Source organism: Dipodomys spectabilis, unplaced genomic scaffold (genome assembly GCF_019054845.1).
Source record: "Dipodomys spectabilis isolate Male_0828 unplaced genomic scaffold, ASM1905484v1 ptg000043l, whole genome shotgun sequence".
In the NCBI taxonomy this organism is placed as follows: domain Eukaryota; kingdom Metazoa; phylum Chordata; class Mammalia; order Rodentia; family Heteromyidae; genus Dipodomys; species Dipodomys spectabilis.
The window spans coordinates 7,603,021-7,627,172 of NW_024870720.1; the positions used below are offsets into that span (position 1 = coordinate 7,603,021).

At 39.4% G+C, this 24,152-nt stretch overlaps 1 protein-coding gene across 5 annotated transcripts in view; it reads right to left on the minus strand.

Moving 5' to 3' along the window:
- Pds5a (PDS5 cohesin associated factor A) overlaps positions 1-24,152 on the minus strand; it is a 109,611-nt gene that overhangs the window by 66,759 nt on the left and 18,700 nt on the right. For all 5 annotated transcript variants that reach the window (XM_042678061.1, XM_042678060.1, XM_042678063.1 and 2 more), the window contains exons 3-6: positions 15,031-15,234; positions 12,502-12,588; positions 11,861-11,958; positions 4,343-4,469 (exon numbers count right to left, since the gene is read on the minus strand). In XM_042678061.1, the coding sequence (XP_042533995.1) occupies positions 4,343-4,469; positions 11,861-11,958; positions 12,502-12,588; positions 15,031-15,234 (516 nt within the window). The remainder of the gene's footprint in view (positions 1-4,342; positions 4,470-11,860; positions 11,959-12,501; positions 12,589-15,030; positions 15,235-24,152) is intronic.

The window sequence follows — 24,152 nt, forward strand, 5'->3', positions numbered from 1 at the left end:
AAAATTACAAAAGAATTGAATTTATGAAACACCATCATAACACTACAGTCTCAAATCTACTAAAATATGAAAGATGAAACAAATACAAGGGAATTCCATTTAAGGTTTAACCATCTACTTTAGTCAGGGAGTCACAAATGCCTAAGTTGCTGAATGAACTTCAGCAAATCCCAAAGTGAAATACAATATAAGACACTAATAAGTGGAATCCTCTATTAAATTTTGCTGTACTTAAAACAGACATAAGACTTCTTGGCTTTGTTTATATACTGATCAATATGAACTGGTAATTATATCCACGTATCCTAAATACCCTTGACCGGCGCCCCTCCCCCCATTCTAACCCATCCATGTTAAGTACTTCATTGCCCAATAAATTTCTTTAAGAAGAGTATATCTGGAAAGTGTTCTAAAAAAGGGTCTGGTCATTTGTTATCTGACAATGGTAACTGCTTAAATCTCAATATACCATAATCAATTAAAGGATCTAATAAAGACCATAACAATGACATATTCTTGATTTTTAAAAATTTACTGAAGAAATTATAAATTGAGGATTTGAACAGAAGGGGAAATGAATGGGGGAGAATGAAGGAAGGGCTGATACTGACCAAGAAGTACTGTATTTACAACACGACTTATAGAATTAACCCCTCTGGTACAACTAATAATTTTTAAATGAGTATTTTATGCACAAAAAAGAAAAAAATTCTTATCTTGAAAAACACACTAATATCTCTCTATACTATAAAGTTGTTTGTTTTTTTTTGGTCGGTCATGGGGCCTGAACTTTGGGCCTAGGTGCTGTCCCTCAGCTCTTCAGCTCAATGCTAGCCCTCTACCACTAGAGCCATAGCACCCCTTCTGGCTTTTTCTGCTTATGTGGTGCTGAGAAATCAAAACCAGGGCCTCATGCATACGAGGCAAGCACTCTACCACTCTACCCAGCCCTATATTATAAAGTTTGGCACCACAGTGAAATTCATTCATTATGGTTTTGTACTTTTCTCAAAAAGTGGATATGAAACTATACAGTATAGACCAATTATCATAATTATTATCAAATTAAGTAAAAGGCAATATAGTAATGATTTCAGGTTTTGTGGGTTATGGGCATACAATTCTGCTGCTATTGTTTGAAATCAGTCATAAAATAAAAAGATGCTCAGCCAGGAGCCAGTGGCTCATGCCTGTAATCCTAGCTACTCAGGAGGCTAAGATCTGAGGATCACAGTTCAACCAGCCTGGGCAGCAAAGTCTGTGAGACTCTCATCTCCAATAAACCACCAGAAAACAAGAAGTGGTAATATGACTCAAGTGGCACAGCGCTAGCCTTGAGCTGAACAGCTGAAGGACAGCACCCAGGCCCAGAGTTCAAGCCTCACAACCAACTGACTAAATAAAGGGCTGGGAATGGGGCTTAGTGGTTGAGTGCTTGCCTAACATGCATGAAGCCTTGGGTTAGATTCCTCAGCATCACATACACAGAAAAAGCTGCAAGTGGCGCTGTGGCTCAAGTGGTAGAGCGCTAGCCTTGAGCTAAAGCAACTCAGGGACAGTGCCCAGGCCCTGAGTTCAAGACCAAGACTGGCACACACACCAAAAAAAAATTAAAGGAAACACTATGATTTTTCTTTCACATAACTGAATTGTGGGCATTACTACCCAGGACATGATTAAGTAAACAAGGGGTTTTTTAATACACTGCCACTGTGATAACAATCTTTCTCATCAATGACTAACTAGCAGATAGCATATACACTGAGGATATAGTGACCAATAAGGATTTACAATAGACGAGATGATTCATGTCAGGTGAAATGGAACAGGTAGTGAGAAATATATACCATACTAGTCAGAATGGTATGCAATTTGAACCTTATGAACTATTTCAGGAATTTCTCATTTAATGTTTGTGGACTATGGCTAACAGTAATATATGGTGCAGAAAAGCATAGAAATTATTGAGAGGACTTAACTGACTTACTATCAATTTTTTCATCTATTAGCAATAGCTTCCAAATTCTCACTCTAGGCTTTTATTCCACAGGCAAAAAAAAAAAAAAAAAAGGATAAACTAACTTAAAATTACCTTACTATTTTTCTCTTCTTTTTTAAATTGGTGGTCCTAGGGTTTGAATTTGCGGGGCAAGTGCTCCACCACTTTGCCATGCTCCTAACCCTTTTTTTGCTTTAGTTGTTTTTCAGGTCAGGTCTTGCTTTTCTGCCTAGGATCTGAAACAATTCTCCTACCGTGACACTGCTAAATATGTGAAGCTAGGATCACAGGTGTATTCCACCACACTAGGCTCACTGACTGAGATGAGTGCCTTTTTGGTTGGGCTAGCCTTGCACTGTTATTCCCTTAATTATTTGCTTCCCAAATAGCAGTGATTGTCAGTGTGAACCAATGTGATTAACCTATGTTTCTTAATGAAGGGCACATTTCACACTAAAAAAACAAACAAACAACCATTATTCCAATTCCAAATTTCCCTTATTCTGCCCAAGGAATTTTTCTTTTTCTTATACTATCAAAAACATTCCCTAGCAGTTCGTGCCTATCACTCTAGATACATGGGAGCCTGAGATCAAAGACATAATGGATGAAGACCAGCATGAACAGAAAAATCCAAAGGAGAGGTTATTTAATGAATAGGACCATAATCCCATCTATGCTGAGAAGCCTAGAACAAAAGAAATGTAGTCTAAGCCCAGGCTTTGGTTCAGACCCAAGCAGTAGGTCCTTCTTCAAATAACCAGTGAAAAAAGGGACTAGATATGGCTCACAGGTAGAGGAATTGCCAAACAAGCTCAAGTCCAAGGCCAGGGTCAAAATCTAGTTCAGATGGACCCAGTGGCTCATGCCTATAATCCTAGCTACTCAAGAGGCTGAGATCTGAGGATCATGGTTTAAAACCAGTCCAGGAAGCAAAGTCCCCATGAGACTCTTTTCTTCAATTAACCACTCAAAAACCAGAAGTGGAGCTATTGCTCATATGGTAGAGCACTAACCTTAACAAAAGAGCTCAGGGACAGCAACTAAGCCAAGTTCAAGCCCCATAACTAAGAAAAAGTAAACCTAGTTCAGCTAACAACAACTAAAAAATCTTTTCTCCAACTATAGAATCATTTGAATTAATGAAGTATAAGCAGTTAGATATGCAAAGAATTAAATATTAATCACATATTTCAGTAGCTAAGTACTATTAGAAGCACTGGGTAAATAACAAGTTCAGAGTAGGCTTGAGTAAATATCTCATAGGAAGTCACAGCAATGGGGATGAATGGGACAGAACTGAATCATCCTGTCCCCCGCCCCACAACATTAATCATATACTCTCACTTCTGCCTATTCTTTTCCTGAAAGTTCCTAAGAAAACTGTGCAATAAGACTTCTTAAAAAGAAGTTCCAATTCCCACTGTGTTTAGTGGTACACACCTGTAATATTATCATTTGGGAAACTAAGGTAAGAGGATTGCCAGTTTGAGAGCAGCCTGATATCTACACAGTAAGGCCCTATCTTAAACTTTAAAAGAGCAAAGAAATCTAATCTCTCAGGTTCCATATCTGTGTTACAAATAAGGAAAGACAACAGCCCAACCATTATAATTTCCGAGTTGTTTGTGAGTGGTGAATACAAAACACTTCTTTTTTTTTTTTTTGGTCAGTCGTGGAACTTGAACTCTGGGCCTGGGCGCTGTCCCTCAGCTCTTCAGCTCAAGGCGAGCACTCTACCACTTGAGCTACAGCGCCACTTCCGGTTTTCTGGTGGTTTATTGGAGATAGGAATCTCACGGTCTCTCCTGCCCGGGCTGGCTTTGAACCGAGATCCTCAGATCTCAGCCTCCTGAGTAGCTAGGATTACAGGCGTGAGCCACCAGCGCCTGGCACAAAACACTTCTTATCCCCATAAAATAAGTAGCACTTAGCTGAATGAAAATCTTTTTTTTTTTTTTCTTGGTTCCGGTTGTGGGGCCTGAACTCTGGGGCCTGGGACTGTCCCTCAGCCCTTCACCTCAAGGCTAGCGCTCTACACCACTTGAGCCACAGCACCACTTCCGACTTTTTTCTTTTTGCTTATGTGGTGCTGAGGAATCGAACCCAAGACCTCATGCAGGCGAGGCAAACGCTCTACCACTGAGCCACCTTCCCAGCCCCCTGAATGAAAATCTTATACAATGTTAATGAGCATATCTTCTAAAAATAATAGCTATAAAATACTGTGGAAAATGGCAGTAGGAAAAATTACATAGGATTGCAAAGAGCCAAAACTAATCATTGATTTGTGTGTCTAGCATTACCTTTAAATATTAATCAATATCTTCAAACAATACAGACCTTATGTGCAGGTATGAGGTTAATAAGAATGGAGTCCAATAATTCTTGAGTAACTCCATCTCCTTCCATGATGATAGAACTCATCAAATCTAGCATGTGCATTTGTACCTTCTTATTGTGGCTATTGCTAAAAAAGAAAAAGAAAAGAAAAAGATAATAATTTAAGTATATAAAAAAATATAAACTTGACAATTCCACTGATTATTTTTCCTTTTTTTGTGAGACAGAGTCTAATTATATAGCCCAAGTTGGTCTTGAATTTGTGATCCTCTGTCTCAGTCATCCAAGTGCTAAGACTACAGAAAAATAATGCTATGCCATGTCAGCTACATTTCCCAGTTTTAACAATAATCACAGATATAAAAAGGATTCTTCATTTGAGAACTATGCTCACAATGTCAAATTAGGCTGTAAAGAAGTTTTTGTTTCTATCTTGAGTACTACAGTAGCTGTAAGATAGTATTGAAAAGTATTTCACAAAAACAAAGAGTACTTTAATTTCTAATGAAGTCCACATCCTCTACAATTTACTGATCTCTACTCCCTAACACACACACAAGAGAAAAAAAGATATTAAATGGGTGAATGCATGACTCAAGAGGTAGGTAGAGAATATTTGCCTCTCAAGCACTAGAGCCCTCAGTTCAAAATCTACATCTCAAAAAAGAAAAGAAAGAAATGGTGTCATCTATACTAATATTATAAATATGCAACAAGGATTAAGACTCAGGAATCACTTACAACTCTTTAGAATTAACTTGATTATCATGAATAACTCAGCCATTTGGTATTCAGTGATAATACACAAAGCTACAGTGAGTACTGGTGGCTCACCCATGTAATCCTAGCTATTCCGGAGGCTAATATCTGAGGATTTGGGTTCAAACCCAACCTAGGCAGCAAAGTCCACGAAATTCTTATTGTTATTAATTAACCACCAAAAGGTAGATATGAAGATGCAATGCTAGTGGTAGAGTACCAGCCTTTAAATAAAAAGCACCGAGATCCCTATAGAATTGTTACACACATTAATAGCCCCATACCAACAACAACAAAAATCCAACTTACAAGTTGGTAAGAAAATTGTCACTGTTAGAAACTTACAAGTTTGAGAAAGTCAACTTTTCACTTCTTCACCAAAATATCTTGTATATTTTACAAAATACCAAGATTATGAAGCATCAACTAGAAAGTTCTATACATGAAAGAGGATAAAAGACTTTCAGTCTGATAAAACAAGAAAAGGCAAAGCAAAACAAAAATCTATGTACTTGACTCTCTGATCCATATATACTTGAGGGTAAGAAGATAGGAGAAAAGACAAAAAATTTCAGATTTCAGAAGCCTCTCAATCAGTAACTTTTCTAACAAGATGCAGGAACATTAACAGAGGCAAGATTGTAACTGAAACCAAAAACTGGGGAAAACACATGCAACAGCCTTTGGAGGGAAAAACAAAACCAGATCATTTTCAAGTCAACTGCCTAGAAAAAGTGTAGGCTGTATGGGCAAGAAGCCATCAAAGGGCCTGATGATTCCCCAGAGTATAGATTAGTTTGCAAGTAGTGTATTAGAAGAGATAGAAATACTGACAGAGTAAGCTCAAAGAATCTTCAAGTGCTTAATGATCAGCTTGATGATCACACAAGGAAATGCCTTGACTTTAAGAACCCACTGAATGGAGAAGAGGGAATAATCCCTGGAACTTTTTAATAGAGTAATATAATTTAGTATAAACCCACATATCCTAAAAGCTTAATAAGCATACACACAGACTGGGAAGGTAGCTCAGCAGTAGAGTGCTTGCCTTGCATGCATGTGGGGTTTTGTTGTTTGTTTTTTGATGCCAGTACTCTGCCTTGAACACAGGGCCTCATGCTTTTGGTAGCTTTTTAGTTCAAGGCTGAAAATCTACTATGTGAGCCACAGCCCACTTCCAGCTTTTTTTGTTGTTGTTGGTTGGTTGTGGGGCTTGAATTCAGGTCTTGGGCGCTTTCCCTGAGCCTCTTTGTGCTCAAGGCTACCACTCTACCACTTGAGCTACTTCTGGTTTTTGAGTGGCTAGTTGAAGGTAAGAGTCTAATGGGGACTTTTCTGCCCGGTCTGGCTTCGAAATGCAAACCTCAGATCTCAGACTCCTGAGTAGTTAGGATTACCACTGGTGCCCAGCTTCTTCTAGCAATTTTTTTTTGGGGGGTGTCCCAGTTGTACTAGTTGATCTCTGGGCCTAGGCGCCATACCTGAGCTCTTCAGCTCAAGGTGAACACTTTACCATTTGAGCCACAGTGCCACTTCTGGTTTTCAGGTAGTTAATTGAAGATAAGAGTCAGAGACTTGGGCTGGGAAGGTGGCTCAGTGGTAGAGCGCTTGCCTTGCATGCCTGAGGCCCTGGGTTCAATTCCTCAGCACCACATAAGCAAAAAGAAAAAAGCCGGAAGTGGTGCTGTGGCTCAAGTGGTAGAGTGCTAGCCTTGAGCTGCAGAGCTGAGGGACAGCGCCCAGGCCCAGAGTTCAGGCCCCACGACCGGACCCAAAAAAACAAAAAAAAAAGAGTCACAGACTTTTCTGCCAGGGCTGGTTTTGAACTGAGATCCTCAGATCTATCTCAGCCTCCTGAGTAGCTGAGATTACAGGCTTGAGCCACTGGTTCTGTGCTATTCTTAATGTTACTCTTCGCTCTCCTCCTCCCCCCCACCCCAGCTACTTTTCAGATATTTTAAATTTATTTTTAGGTAATTATGTATCATAACTAGTATTTCTTCCTTTTTGTGTATATGCGTATTTATTTTTGGTCGGTCATGTGGCCTGAACTCGGCCTGGGCACTGTCCCTGAGCTCTTCAGCTCAAGGCTAGTGATCTACCATTTGAGCCACAGCAACACTTGCAGCTTTTTCTGCTTATATGGTGCCAAGGAATCGAACCCAGGGAGGGAATTTTCAAACATACAAAAAATAAGAGAATTCATCAGCAGCAGACCTACACTACCAGAAATGGAAATACGGGCTGGGAAGTTGGCTCAGCGGTACAGTGCTTGCCTCACATGCATGAGACCCTGGGTTCAATTCTTCTGCACCACATAAGCAGAAAAAAGGCAGAAGTGGCACTGTGGCTCAAGTGGTAGGGCACTAGCCTTGAGCTGAAGAGCTGAGGGACAGCGCCCAGGCCCAGAGTTCAGCCCCCACGACCGACCAAAAAAAAAGGAAATGTTAAAGGAAGTACTCCAGACTAAAAACTCTACAAGATATAAATGTGCATATGAGTAAAAAAACAAAGCATTTTGTAAAGAAATAATATGTGTCTGCCGGGTGCTGGTGGCTCACGTCTGTAATCCTAGCTACTCAGGAGGCTGAGATCTGAGGATCACAGTTCAAAAGCCAGCCAGGGCAGGAAAGCTGTGAGACTTTTATCTCCAATTAACTACCTGAAAACCAGAAGTGGTGCTGTGGCTCAAGTGGTAGAGCACTTGCCTTGAACAGAAGAGCTCAGGGACAGTGAGAAAGAAAAAGAAAAGAGAGGAAGGAAGGAAGGAAGGAAGGAAGGAAGGAAGGAAGGAAGGAAGGAAGGAAGGAAGGAAGGAAGGAAGGAAGGAAGGAAGGAAGGAAGGAAGGAAGGAAGGAAGGGAGAGGAGGGAGGGGAGGGAGGGGAGGGAGGGGAGGGAGGGGAGGGAGGGGAGGGAGGGGAGGGGGGAGGAAGGGAAGGAGGAGGGGAGGGAGGAGGGGAGGGAAGAGGGGAGGGAGGAGGGGAGAGAGGGAGGGAGGAAATGAGATGTGTCAAGTACAAATCAGTAAGTTCTTTTAAGACTTTTTTTTTTCCTGGGGGGGTAGGGGCCGCCAGTCATAGAACTCAGGGCTTGAGTGCTGTCTCTGAGCTCCTTCTGTTTGTTTTTGACTGTGGGTTTTTGTTTTGTTGTCTTTTTGTTTTTGTTATTGCACTTGCTAGGCAGGCACTTTACCACTAAGCTACATCCTAGCCTCTGAGCTCTTTTTGCTCAAAGATAATGCTCTACCACTTTGAGTCAGAGCTCCACTTTCAGTTTTTGAATTGTTAATTGGAGATACAAATCTCAAGGGGATTTTCCTGCCCAAGCTGGCTTTGAACTGCTATCCCCAGATCTCAGCCTCCGAAGTAGCTAGGATTACAGGCGTGAGCCACTGGCACCTGGCTGCTAATTATTTTAATGAGAGCAACATTAACAGTCTTCAGACTCATTAACTAAAAAAAATTTTTTTTAAAGCCAAGGACTAAAGCTGGGCACCAGTGGCTCATGCCTGTAATCCTAGCTACTCAGGAGGCTGAGATGTGAGGATGGTGATTCAAAGCCAGCCAAGTCAGGAACGTCTGTGAGACTCTTATTGCCGAGGGACTAGCTGCTCACACCTGTAATCCTATCTACTGAGGAGGCTGATATTTGGAAGATCACAGTTTTGAGGCCACCTTAGACAGAAAAGTTTACAAGATCCCTTCTCACTTGAAAGTTGGACACACAAGCACATGCCTGTAATCCTAGCTGTGATGAGAAGCCTAAAATAGGGGAATTGTAACCCAAGCATACATTAGGGAAGGGAGACTTATCTCAAAAATAATCAGTACAGACAGAGGCGCACAACCTAAAATCATAGCCTACTCAGGAAGCTAAAATCTAAGGATAAACGTTAAAAACCAGACCAGGCAGGAAAGTCCCAAAGACTTTTATCTTCAATTAACCACCAAAAAGTAGGGAGTAAAACTGTGTCAAGTGGTAGAGCACTAGCTTTGAACTAAAAAAAAAAAAAAAAAAGCTCAGGATAGTGCCCAGACTCTTAATTCAAGCTCAAGGAGTACACAAAAACAAAACAACAAAAACAGCATGGAAGAGAGCTTGAGGAGTGGCTCAGAGGAAGACACATGCTTTACCAGGTCCTGAGTTCAAACCATAGTGCCAGCCCACCCAACCCAAGCCCCACCCCCAAAAAAGGGATTTTGTGATTAAATAGTCCCAAAATCAGAGTAACTACAGAATGAGAGGTGGATTTAAATGCATAGTGAGAAAGGGGTAGAACAATAATATTAAAGCTATTATTGAAAGAATTTTTTTTAAAAAGCGTCCAAAAATGAGGTAGGAGAACAATGGACATAAATTGTTCTCACTGGGGTACATACATCCCATGACAACGTTGTCCTTATCATCCAAATATGGAGCTTATTTGACCAATCATTACATCTAAGGATTTACCTATGTTTCTGGCTTGACCAATCAAACCAAAGGCTTAAAATTTTCTTTTGCAGTAAGGTTTGCATTTTCATGTATTTCTAAAACCTAGTCAATCTATTAAAATGCTGGCCTGGCCTGCTAGGGAAAATGAAAAATAAGTGATTTAGTTGTACTATTACTTCAGCCAACTTCCAATGTCCTAAGAAAGGACTGCAAACATGAGGAAGAATCCAGAACAGACATAAACAACTGTTAACCAAAAACATAGGCTAAATAAAATGGTAGCTGTCTTAACACTATCAAGTTGAAGGGCTCTGATGGTTTCCTCTTTCTTTTTCCTATCTTTTTTTCTTTTCTTTCCTTTTTTTTTTTACATTTTTTCCTCAGACCAGCCTTAGACTGAAATGCTTCCACTCTGCCTGCCAAATAGCTGAGATTATGGATTTTAATTAACATATCCATCCTAATTAGGGTTTCCTATTAACTTTGCTAGGGCCAGCCTTGAATTCCTATCCTTCTATCTATACCTTCCAAGGAGCTGGGATTGTAGGTATGATTTTTATTCTGTTTTGTTATACTGTAGAAGTTAACTAATACAAAAATTTACTTATTCTATCATTTAGTCTAATGGTCTACTGGTAGTCAAATCCTACCAAAAGTTTTTTTTTTTCTCATTCAATCTTTTGCATAGATTTCTGTCTTAAAATTAGGCCTGTCTGATTCTTTACTGTTTATTCTAGGTTAATATTAATTTTATATTCTATTCCGTTTTTATTTAAAAAATCCATAGAAAACTGTTCTCCATAATGCAAATCATTACCTATATATGGCTAATGAACACTTGGAAGTATGGTCAGAGTCATTTATTAAAAGGATATTTAAGCCCGGCGCCAGTGGCTCATGCCTGAAATCCTAGCTACTCAGGAGGCTGAGATTGGAGGACTGCGGTTCAAAGCTAGCCCGGGCAGGAAGGCCATAAGACTCTTATCTCCAATAAACCACTAGAAAACCAGAAGTGGCACTATGGCTCAATTGGTAGAGCACTAGCCTTGAACTGAAGAGCTGAGGGACAGCATCCAGGCCCAGAGTTCAAGTCTCACAACTGACAAAAACAAAACAACAACAACAACCAAAGGATAATTAGCCAGGTGCTAGTGGCTCATGCCTGCAGTCCTAAATTACTCAGGAGGCTGAGATTTGAGGATCATGGTTAGGAGCCAGCCTGGGCAGAAAAGTCCCCTTGAGACTCTTATCTCTAATTAATTAACCATTAAAAAACCAGAAGTGGCACTGTGGCTCAAAGTAGTAGAGCATTAGCTTTGAGCAAGAGGAGAGCTTAGAGACAGCACCCAGGCCCTGAGTTCAAGCCTCACAACTGACCAAAAAAAAAAGGATAATTCTTTTGGACATAGTAGAATTGATAATGTATTAAAATAAATTGCATGTTCTTCCTACTTGTCTGAATTTTGCCATTAGAAATTTAAAATTTATGTAAGACATTGTTTACATATTCAAATGCTTTATAATACAACTCATTAAGATGCTTTTTTTTTTGTCCTTTGTAGGGCTTGAACTCAGGGTCTAGTTGTTGCCCCTGAGCTCTTCTGCTCAAAGTTAGCCCAGCAAAAGCCTTTCTTAACTATAAGAAAAATACAAAACATCATTTTGAGATCTTTTGTCCAGTAACCTGTTCGAAGCCAACACTCTCATGCTGTATTACTTTCCCTATTTCTATGAAACAAAAGCTGACTTAAGCAGTGTTTTATAATTTTTCCCCAATCTCTAAACGGGAATGGAAGAACTTTAGTTCTCCCAAGGAAAGGCCATAGAAAATTATCAAAACAAACCAGATAGTCAAGGGAGCTGATGAGAAACATACATTTGGTACATGCCATGCACCAAATGGTTACTTTATACATGGATAAAGGTATCAAAATCAGTATGCTTAAGGATTTGGATATCATGCTTCTCATCACTAATGGTACACAGATCACTTGTGATTTCTTCTCATAATTTGCTATTTCATGACTTAAAATCTCACATCATTCATGTTCCAACTGTATGTTACTGCTTCTATTGCTAAGTTTTTTCAAAACAAGGTCTCTGCTTAATACTTCTCTACTATTTCACAACAACCAATAAATTTGTATTATAAATTCAAAACAGCAGTATAATGACAAAGATAACTTATTTTCCTCTTCATATTACCACTTCTAAAGAAACAATCTTTTAAGTCTAAAAATTCTCCAAACACAAATTAGAGCATAAGAGACTTCAATATATACAGAGGAAAAAAAAAGAAACAAATGATTTGAAAAGAAACTTACTTGATTACTGAGAAGAGAGTCCTAAAAAGCTGGATAAAAATTTCATTGCAATCTTCCAATTCAAAGCAGATGTTATACGACTTAACCCAAGCTAAATTCTTAAAATGAATAAATAAAAATAATTAATCTCATATGTACAGAATAGCAACGCAAAACTAAACTTATTAGTAAATTTAAATTTTTATCACTAGTAACATTTAACTTTTAGAATTATGAATTTTTATTAGAGCCTATAATGACTCAATGTATAAACTACAAGTGTTAAATAGTCTACATTTAAAAAGACATACACTTGATAGCATGAACTTTTTTCAGATTTATTAACAGAGAGATTGATAAGCATACATAATATACATAAACAGAATGTTAAGGAGCGCTGAAAATCTATTTTAGATCAGAAAAGAATAAAAACAAATAAGATACAATGAAAGCTGGTTTCAAACTAATCTGCATCCATTAGAATACATTTATCTTTTCAAACTATAAGGAACAAAGTAAGATTTTCTTTTCCTTGTAAATGTAAAAGGTTTTTCATTAGGTAGATTTCTATAAAACAATGGTTCATTTAATATCATAAATATAAAAATTTGCTAGTATGCAGAACCGACATTTATGCAATAGAGTGTTAGGATTTTTTTTACCTCTAATAAATAAAAGTATCTATTAAATTGTGGGCTCTTTGTATCCTCCAAACCTTTTAATTGTCTGGTAATAAACAAAAATATGTCCTGTTAAAAAAAAATAAAATATATTAATTTAGACATACTTATCATTCCTTCACATCACATTGTCTCTATATTCTCTATATATTTGTTACAAAAAACAAATAAAACTCTCCTTTAACTGAATAACTTAAAACTACGCAAGGCCCATTATTCACAATGACTGCGAAATAAGAAGCAAAAATAAAGATGGTTAGTTATATTCATCTTTAACCTTTCTCTAAGAACCCAGCGTCTGTGTCTTATTCAACTGTATTACTTCTACTACAGAACTTCCACATCACTCAGTATCTTCACCTTGCATGTCAAACAACTATCTTCATTTTTAAGAAGCTGAATAAGCCAATCCACTATTTCCTACATATAAATATCAATTTTCATGACCCAGTTTTGATGTGCATCTACAAAGATGTAAACAAGGGCTGGGAAGGTGGCTCAGTGGTAGAGCGTTTGCCTTGCATGCTCAAGGCCCTGGGTTCGATTCCTCAGTACCACATAAGCAAAAAGAAAAAAGCCGGAAGTGGGTGCTGTGGCTCAAGTGGTAGAGCGCTAGCCTTGAGCTGAAGAGCTGAGGGACAGCGCCCAGGCCCAGAGTTCAGGCCCCACGACCGGACAAAAAAAAAGATGTAAACAACTAGTACAAGAGTGATAATTGTGCTTGATAAGACAATGCTTGATAAGAAATGTACTCATTATCTTGCCCATGTAATTGTAACCCCTCTGTACAGTATTTTCACCAAAAAAAAAAAAAAAAAGAGTGATGATTGTGCTTTAATTCTTTTGTTGTTGCTTTTATTTTGAGGCAGGATCTGATTCGGTAGCCTAGTCTGGCCTCAAATTCTCACTCCTCTAGCCTCAGTCAATAACATTCTACGACTATAGATGTCAGCTACCACCCTGAGACTTTTCATTTCTAGTTGAACTTTCTTTAGAACTTTTAATTCAAAATAGTACCAACGTGCTACAATATGAGTTTTGCACTACTATAATTCTCCCTTATACAGAGGGAATATACTCCGAGATTACCAGCAAATGCCTGAGACTAGACATTAATAAACCCTATAGTAATTTTTGCTTTTGGGTTTTTTTTTCTTTTTTGCCAGTTTGGAGGCCTGAACTCAGGGCCTGGGCATTTTCCCTAAGCTTCTTTTGCTGAAGGATAGCACTGTATTACTTGAGCCACAGTGCCACTTACGGCTTTTTCTGTTTATGTAGTACTGAGGAATCAAACCCAGGACCTTCATGAATGCTAGGCAAGCACTCTACCCCTAACTCACATTCCCAGCCCCCTACAATAGTTGTTTTTTTTTTTAACACTATATACACATACCTATGAGAGCTGAATACATAAATTAGGCATGGTAAGGGATTAACATTAATAATGAAATAAAACAAAACAATACGTTATAAAAGTTTGCGGGGCTGGGGAGGTGGCTCAGTGGTAGAGTGCTTGCCTTGCATGCATGAGGCCCTGGGTTCGATTCCCCAGCACCACATAAGCAAAAAGATAAAAGCCAGAAGTGGCGCTGTGGCTCAAGTGGTAGAACGCTAGCCTTGAGCTAAAAGAGCTGAGGGACAGCGTTCAGAGTTCAGGCCCCACGACCGGACCCCCAAAAAAAAAAAAAAAGTTTGCATCTGGGAACATTAAGTAAAATACGGTGACAGTTGGTAACTGAGACAGCCATTAAGTGACTAATGGTCTGGCAGCATATACAGTGTAATACAGGATAGAGGGATAATTCTTGTCTCAGGAAAGATGAAGCAGAAGAGTATAATATTTCACTATTCTCTGCAAAACAGTGAGATTTTGACATTTCTGAATCATTTATTTCTAGAATTTTCCATTTACTACTTTTGACCATAGTCAGCTGTAAGTGACTAAAACTCTTACTATGGATGGGGAGGGAACCCTACAGCATTTACCAGAAAGTTGTCCAAAAGAGTAAAACTTTCCAAGAATAATTGATTTTATTATTCATATTTACTTTTCATGTTTTTATATTAATTTTCACTTTAGTTTTCATATTACTGAAATGAAATCAGTTCAAGGGAGCTATATAAATGTTCCTGAAACATTTTGAACGAAGGAAGAATCACCAATATAAGCACACAGTTTTGCTTGTTAAGTAACCTATAGGGGAATATAGCTATTTGAACGTATAAATTCTAGTACAGCACAGTTTTAAAAACCATCATTAATCTACTATTAATATGTAGGCTTTGTGATGGGCTAGCTTAAAGGATAACTTTTAATTTTTACTTTTCAAAAGCTCAGAGTAACACTATTTTTGGAGACATGAAAATTGTCTAATAATACAATAATTAATATAATAAAACTAATAATACAATCAAAATTGTAAGAATATAAAACATGTTCATAAAGATAAACTATACAACAAAAATAAGTCAATTTTTACTTTTGTAAAAGTTTATAAACATTGTATTTACCTTAAGTTTATCATGGGAAGTATATGGAGCTTCTGGGGCATATATGCGAAATATGTCAGCCAAACAACAAGCTACAAGGAGACGTACATCTTTATTAGGGTTCCTGAGGAAGAATTCAGATGCAAGATGCAAGGCTAGTGGGAGATACTGCTGCTTTTCATCTTCTGAATCTTGATCCATATCCATAAAAGTTTTTACTACCATCTGTAAAAATATACAAATGAACAATATATGATCAACTATGGTACTTAGTGATGACTAGGAAAGCAATTTGATTTTTTAAAAACAAATGTGCGCCGGGCTCCAGTGGCTCACATCTGTTATCCTAGCTACTCAGGCGGCTGAGATTTGAGGATTGTGGTTCAAAGCCAGTCCCAATAGCAAAGTCCAGGAGACTCTTATCTCCAATTAACCACCAGAAAACTTGAAGTAGTGCTGCGGCTCAAGTGACAAGAGTGCTCTAATTTTATATCTAGCTCAAGTAAAAAGGTCTAGGCTTTAGCCTAGCGCCAGTGCCTCACACCTGTAATCCCAGCTACTCCAGAGGCTGAGATCTGAAGATAGCAGTTCAAAGCCAGCCTGGGCAGGAAAGTCTGAGACTCTTATCTCCAATAAACCACTCAGAAAACTGGAAGTGGTGCTGTGGCTCAAGTGGTAGAGCACTAGCCTTGAGCTGAAGAGCTTAGGGACAGAGCTCAGGTCCAGAGTTCAAGCCCCACAACAGACCAAAAAAAAAAAAAAGGTCTGGGCCTTAGATGTACAATCAAACTGACTTGATATTTTACACCATCGATTGCTTCTTTTATATTTTATAATCAAAGTTGTTTTATGTGCTTTTGTAAAAACTGCTACTTTAACATGATTATGATGTCACAAAATAAAGCCATGTTTAAATGTTTCCATATAGCTGTAATTATAAATTTTCCTATTATTTATGGCTATAAAACAAGTGTGTTTTATTTTTCATTTGAAATGCTACAACCGAGCCTAAGGCTTTGTGTATATTTTAAGCCACATACCCTTAGCCTCGCATATGCATTTTGTGATTTCAATAAAGACAAATACATAAAAGAAAAATTCTCTATTTTTTTTTGGGGGGGGGGTCCGGTCGTGGGGCCTGAACTATGGGCCTGGGCGCTGTCCCTTAGCTATTCAGCTCAAGGTTAGCGCTCTACCACTTGAGCCACAGCGCCACTTCCGGCTTTTTTCTTTTTGCTTATGTGGTGCTGAGGAATCAAACCCAGGCCAGGGCCTCATGCATGCAAGGCAAGCACTCTACCACTGAGCCACCTTCCCAGCCCCAAATTCTCGATTTCTTAACCCTAGAAAATAATCGCTATTCACATTTGCTTCTTGATGCTGGCCTGTTTTCTCTGCAAATAATTATTTATTCATGTATCAAATAATTAGAAACCAATTATACAAAAGGAAAAGCTAATTAAACTGACTGCCCTCTAGCAAGAATAGAAAGAAAAAAGACAAGTCACAAATTACTAACATCAGAAATAAAAAAGGAGATGTATTATATACATTAGGTAGAAACACTACCTGTCACATGAAATACAACAATCTGCATATTCCTATTCCCACAAAAAAAACTGAATATAAATAAAATAAACATATAAAATCTTCAGCAACAGTATTCACTGGTGAAAAGGTCCAAAGTTCACAATAGATAAAGTATACTAGAAGTTATTCCATTCATGACAGCAAGCCCCTCTCTGCCATTCTGCTCTTATTAAGCTACGGATCTTGGTGTAGAAATACTGTCTGTGGTTAGTAAAAAGTGAAGTTAGGATTTTTTAAGCTTTATATATTCTTCTACTAACATTTTAATAGATAGTTATCTGATTGGAAGAAAAGAATAATACATAGACAACATCTGGAATATAGGAATACTAAGAATAAAGACAGATGGGTGCAGGTGGCTCACACTATAAATCCTACCAACTCAGGAGATTGTGATCTGAGGCTCACCATTTGAAGCCAATACAGGTTGAAGCCAATCCCAGAGACAAATCTGTAAGACCCTCATCTTCAATTAACCAGCAGAAAGCTGTAACTAGCAGCATGGCTCAAGTGGTAGAAGACCATCCATGAACAAAAAAGCCAAGCAAAACTTTGAAGCCCTGAGAGTTCAAGCCCCAGTATTGGTAAAAAGAAAAATAAGGGCTGGGAAGGTGGCTCAGTGGTAGAGTGCTTGCCTTGCATGCATGAGGCCCTGGGTTCGATTCCTCAGCACCACATAAGCAAAAAGAAAAAAAGCCAGAAGTGGCGCTGTTGCTCAAGTGGTAGAGCGCTAACCTTGAGCTGAAGAGCTGAGGGGCAGCGCTCAGGCCCAGAGTTCAGGCCCCACAACTGGGAAAAAGAAAAAGAAAAAGAAAAAGAAATAAGAAGCAAAAGAGATGTTAAGAAATAAAAGACAATCGTAACAATCACAACAGTAGAACTAAGGAGGTTACCTGAAATCACCTTACAAAAAAGTTTTCTGACATAACTTATCTAATAGCTTCACCCATTAAAAAAAACTTTATGCCAGGCGCCAGTGGCTCACGCCTGTAATCGTAGCTATTCAGGAGGCTGAGATCTGAGCATCATGGTTCAAAGCCAGCCCAAGCAGGAAAGTCCGTGAAACTCTTCGCGCCCCCCCTCCCCCGGGTCCGTTCGTGGAGCTTGAACTCTGGGCCTAGGCGCTGTCCCTCAGCTCTTCAGCTCAAGGCTAGCGCTCTACCACTTGAGCCACAGCACCACTTCTGGCTTCTTTTCTTTTTGCTTATGTGGTGCTGAGGAATCGAACCCAGGGCCTCAGGCATGCAAGGCAAGTGCTCTACCACTGAGCCATCTTCCCAGCCCTGTGAGGCTCTTATCTCCAATAAACCTCTAGGAAACTGGAAGTGGTGCTGTGGCTCAAGCGGTAGAGCGCTTGCCTTGAAGAGTGCAAGGGCAGCGCCCAAGCCCAGAGTTCAAGCTCCACGACCCACAAAAAAAAAAAAAAACCCTCTTATTTACAGATAAATAAAGTTAAGAGTTTAAATTTCATGTACGAGAAAAGCCAGTCTAGCCAAACACCAGTAGCTCATGCCTGTAATCCTAGCTACACAGGAGGCTGCGATCTGAAGATCGCCTTTCAAAGCCAGCCCTGGCAAGAGAGTCCTTGAGATTCCAATTAACTCCAGAAAACTGGAAGTGGAGTTGTGGCTCAAGTGGTAGAGTGCTAGCCTTGAGCTGAATTGCTCAGGGACAGCACTCAAGCCCAGAGTTCAAGCTCCGTGACCAACCAAAACAAAAAAAGAAAGAAAAGCCAAAGTATATAGCATGCAAATACTGCAAATAGTTGGCTTTTATTTTGAAATCAAAAAAGGAAAAAATTTTAAGGAAGTCCTACTGTTCAGTTTTCAGCATAATATAATTTGCATCTCATGAAAATACTTCATTAAGAGGTACTCAGTAAAGGAATGTACAAGTTGACACACCCATTAAACCTAATTCAGTGGGACATTCAAGTCATTAGACATCAGCATTCTAAAGCAGTTTCAGGAAGGTGAGAAAAGTGAAATAGCTGGGAAGGTGGCTCAGTGGTAGAGTGCGTGCCTAGCATGCATAAGGCCCTGGGTTCCATTCCTCAGCACCACATAAACAGCCATAAGTGGTTCTGTGGCTCAAATAGTAGTGCTAGCCTTGAACTGGAAGAACTGAGGGACAGCACCTAGGCCCAGAGTTCAAGCCCCACAACTGACCAAAAAAAAAAAAGGAAGTTACCAAAAAAGTACTTTTAAAAAGCCGGGCATGGTGGCTCATGCCTGTTATCCTAGCTACTCAGGAGGCTGAAATCTGAGGATAGCAGTTCAAAGCCAGCCCAAGCAGGAAAGGCTGTGAGACTCTGTATCTCCAATAAAACCACTCAGAAAACTGGAAGTGGCGCTGTGGCTCAAGTGGTAGAGCACTAGCCTTGAGCTGAATTGCTCAGGGACAGCACTCAAGCCCAGAGTTCAAGCCCCACGACTGACCAAAGAGAAAAAAGGACTTTTACAAAGGGTATAGTAGTACTTTATTTATTTTTTTCTTTTTTCAGTACTCAAGGTTGAACTGAGAACCTAAATGTCCCTTAGTTTTTTTTTTGCTCAATGCTGGTACTCTACCACATGAGCTACAGTTCCACTTCTGGCATTTTTTAGTGGTTAATTGGAGACTATAATCTTCAGATTTCAGTGTTCTGAGTAGAGAGGAATGCAGGTGTGAGCCACCAGCACCAGGAGTGTTACATTACTTTAATTCCAGCTCTCGTGAGGATGAAGCAGGAAGCTTATTAGTTAAGAGCCAGCCTGGGCTGTACAGCAATTTTTTTTTTTTTTTTTTTTTTTGGTGAGGTTTCCAGGGCTTGAATGTGCTCAAGGCTAGTGCTCTACCACTTATGCTCCATTTCCAGCTTTTTGGGGATGGTTAGCTGGAGTTAAGACATTCAACAGGACCATATAAGATGATGCTAAGCAAAATGAACCCCAAGACAGGGACACAAGTCATTTTATCTTTCTTGCTGTTGTTTTTTAATGTATTTATAATGTACTATGTGGGGTTTTTTTTGTTTGTTTCTCTTGTATGTTCTTCCCCCATGGTATAACCCCTTTTTTCACTGTACTTGATTCCTGTGCCCTGCATCTTGTATATACATTTCTCTAATTTGGGGAGAGAAGGGTAGTAACAAAATGCTGAAATAAGGGTACAAGTTGACCCATTGTAACAATAAGATGTACAAGACAGTATGTTGAAAACAAACTTTACAACTTCCAGAGGTGGGGGAAGGGCAGAGAAGGAGATGTTGGAGAGGTGGAGAGGGGAAGGGATGGTAGGGGATAAACAAAGGAGGAGGTAACAATGCTCGACAGGAAATGTACTCATTACCTTCCTCGTGTGACTGTACCCCTCTGTACAGTATTTTTACAATAAAAACTATGTAAAAATTTTTTTTTAATTTTTATTGTTTTTCTTAAAGCATATTTTTTTTGTTTTTGTCGGTCATGGGGCCTGAACTCAGGGCCTGGGCTCTGTCCCTCAGCTCAAGGCTAGTACTCTACCACTTGAGCCACAGTGCCACCTCCAACTTTTTTTTATTTTTCTGCTTATGTGGTACTGAGGAATGGAACCCAGGGCCTCATGCATGCAAGGCAAGCGCTCTACCACTGAGCCACCTTCCCAGCCCTAAAAATTTTTTTTAAAAAGACATTCAACAGGGGCTGGGAAGGCGACTCAGTGTAGAGCGCTTGCCTTGCACACATGAGGCCCTGGGTCGATTCCTCAGTACCACATACATAAGCAGAAAAAGAAGCCGGAAGTGGCACTGTGGCTCAAGTGCTAGAGCACTAACCTTGAGCTGAAGAGCTGAGGGACAGTGCCCAAGCCTAGAGTTCAGGCCCCACAACTGACTAAAACAAAAAAAAAAAAAAGGCATTCAACAGTCTTTACTTCCCCAAGCTGGCTTTGAACTGTGATCCTCATAGCTCATCCTCCTGAGTAGCTAGGATTATGGGCATGAATCACCCGTGAACAGATTTTTTTTTTTTTGGCGGGGGGAGCCTTCCTGGGGTTTGAACTGAGGGCCTGGACGCTGTTCCTGGGCCTCTTGTGCTCAAGGCTACCCTCTACCACTTGAGCCACAGTGCCACTTCCGTGTTTTTCTGAGTTGGAGATAAGAGTCTCACAGATTTTCCTGCCAGGGTTGGCTTCAAACTATGATTCTCAGACTTCAGCCTCCTGAGTAGCTAAGATTACAGCATGAGCCATTGGCGCTCAACTCTTTTCTACTTTTTACAAATAGAAAACAAGACATATTTTTGTCATCTATTACTATATAACATTAAACAGTAAACATTTATCACAGATTTTCAGAATAAACAACTGGAAGGCTGCCTGGGCTGGGTGGGTTCAGCTTGGAATTTCTCATAAGGTCGCACTTTGTCGTGCGTGCAGTTGTCTGAAGTTTGACAGAGACTGCAGGATATTTTTTTTTGGGGGGGGGGAGAGGGGTCCAGTCATGGGGCCTGAACTCTGGGCCTGGGCACTGTCCCTCAGCTCTTTAACTCAAGGCTAGCGCTCTGCCACTTGAGCCACAGCACCACTTCTGGCTTTTTTGGCTTATGTGGTGCTGAGGTATCGAACCCAGGGCCTCATGCATGCGAGGCAAGCGCTCTACCACTGAGCCACCTTCCCAGCCCCACCTGCAGGATATTTTGATGGAAGCTCTTTCATAAGGTTCTAGTTCGGTACTATTATAAAAATACCTCAATTAGATACTATCTTTTTAGACAGAAGAATGAAATGCCCTTTATGGAAAGCCTTCCTCCAGCAGGTTATCTAAGACAGCAAGTCCTAAGTGACAATCTTTAGGACTTAACCTCAAAAGGAATATAAAGTGGGCTGGGAAGGTGACTCAGTGGTAGAGTGCTTGCTTTGCATGCAAGAGGCCCTGGGTTTGATTCCTCAGCACCACATAAGCAGAAAAAGCCGGAGGTGGCACTGTGGCTCAAGTGGTAGAGTGCTAACCTTGAGCTAAAGAGCTGAGGGACAGTGCTCCCATGACCAACAACAACAAAAGGCATACAAAGTGATTTCTACAGTAGCTTATTAGTTGCTAATAGATTTATTCATGTGAAAAAGGACTACACAATCGAGTAAACACAAGGAAACAAGGATCATTTGGGGGTTATCTTTGGACTATACCATACAATCTCCCCTACTATTTATACCATTGTAGTCTTCTCCCATGATTTAGGATTAATCAGGGGGATTGGGGGGAGGGGCGGGGGGAGGCTGGGAAGGGATGTGAAGGGTAAACAAAGGAGGTGGCTGCAATGCTTGATAAGAAATGTACTCATTATCTTGCCCATGTAATTGTAACCCCTCTGTACAGTATATTAACAAAAAATTAAAATTAAAAAAAAGAAAAGCAGATATTTTAAAATGGTTCTCTAAATTAATGTGCATATCTTTATTTCTATTTGCCTCTTCAGTATATCACTACCCAATGATAAACCAATAAAAATAAAAAATGCCTATTTAGTATTTAAAAAAAAAAAAGGATTGATCAAAGGCACAATAGGCAGCCTAATATAAGAGGCAGTTTGATAAGTATTTATACATGACTTCAGTGGTATCAGAACCCAGTATCAGGATCCTAGGAAACCCAGACCAAAAAACAAACAACAACAACAAAAAAAACATGGGCAGAGCCCTGAAGATGAGCCATTACACAGAACATATAGAAGAGAATGGATGCCCTAAATAAACACCAATCTAAACTTAGCACCAAGACACCAAATGGAATGAGAACCTCCACACAGTAAATTTACAAAAGTATAAGATGACTGGGAAATACTTCAGATATACAATGCTTGCCTAGCATACACAGGTCCTATAAAATAAATAAATGAAAATCTATTTATATGTGTTTTCTGAGACAGGTTCTGGGGTTTGAACTCAGTCCCTTCCTTTTGCTAGGCAAGTGTTCTACCATTTTGAGCCACACCTTCAGCCTTTTAAAAATTATGCTGCAGATTTGTATGAGGAAAGAGGTTTGGTTCCTTAACCCCTTTCCTATGCCTCCCACATAACTGGGATTTAAGGCATGAACCACCTTACCAGCTTGTTGACTGAGGTACGGTCCACTTCCTCAAGTAGCTGGAATAACAAGTATAAGTCACTATGCCCCAGTTAATATATATTTGAAAATTAGCCTCCGTAGGTTTATTACCATCTAATAAACTATATAGCAATTGCTAAGACTAGAAAATATTCATAGTTCCATATCTGTGCTTACTTAAAACTATGAAATAAGAATGATGTTTACCGAGGTTGGGAAGGTGGCTCAGTGGTAGAGCGCTTGCCTTGCATGCCTGAGGCCCTGGGTTCGATTCCTCAGCACCACATACGCAAAAAGAAAAAAGCCGGAAGTGGCGCTGTGGCTCAAGTGGTAGAGCTCTAGCCTTGAGCTGAAGAGCTGAGGGACAGCGCCCAGGCCCAGAGTTCAGACCCCACGACCAACAACAACAAAAAAGAATAATGTTACCTAATTAATAAAACCATGAATGGTTGCTAACAACAACAACAAAAAAAAGAAGCTAGGCACTGGTGTCTTACACCTGTAATCTTAGCTACTCAGGAAGCTAAGATCTGAGGATGGAGGTTTGAAGCTAGCCTAGGCAGTAAAGTCCCTGAGACTCTTATCTCGAATTAACCACTCAAAAACTGCAAGCAGTGGGGTGGCTCAAGTGGTAGAGCACTAGCCTTGAGCTGAGCTGAGGGACAGCGCCTAGGCCCAGAGTTCGAGCCCCACGATCAACCCCCCCCCCCAAAAAATAAAGATAACCTTAGGTGTCTGATTTTGAAGTATTTGTGAGGTAAAGGACAAATAATAATATAAAACAAATAAATTATTCCACATTTTAACTCATATAATTTAGAAAAAGTACAATTTATATGTCTATTATGGGTGAAAACATTTGTAATCATACTAATCTAACATTTATTGAGTTCCTGCTAAATAGCAAAAAATTCAAGAAATTTAAATATTCAATTAATTCATTTAATACGATGATATCGTTTGTGAGACATTATTTATTTTGAGATAGCAACCTGCTAAGTTGCCCATGGTGGTCTCCTCAACTTACACTCTTCCTGCCTCATTCTCCTGACCATCAAGTTTCAAAGGCAGAGCCAAAACATTATTAATTGCTTCACTTAGAGGAAACTGAAGTCATGTAACTTCCTAAGGGCATAGCAAGGCACTATGGCTAATCACTCTTACTTTACACCCTTATCTATCTTTTATCGATCTATAATGTCTGTAAATATATGTATATAAAATTGTGTGTGTGTGTGTGTATATATATATATATATATATATATATATTATTATTACAGGAGGAAGGAGTGACCAAAACTGACTACAAGAAAATAAAATATATGTATTATGTTATATAGACTAAAGGACATAATAGAGATTATAACTGATTTTTCTAGGTTAACTCCAAATTATAACTGATGTTTTCTAGGTTAGCTAGGCGAAGAGTACACCAGAAAAATTGGAGATGACACTTGTAAGTTTTACACTGTACTTGTAAAATAATCAT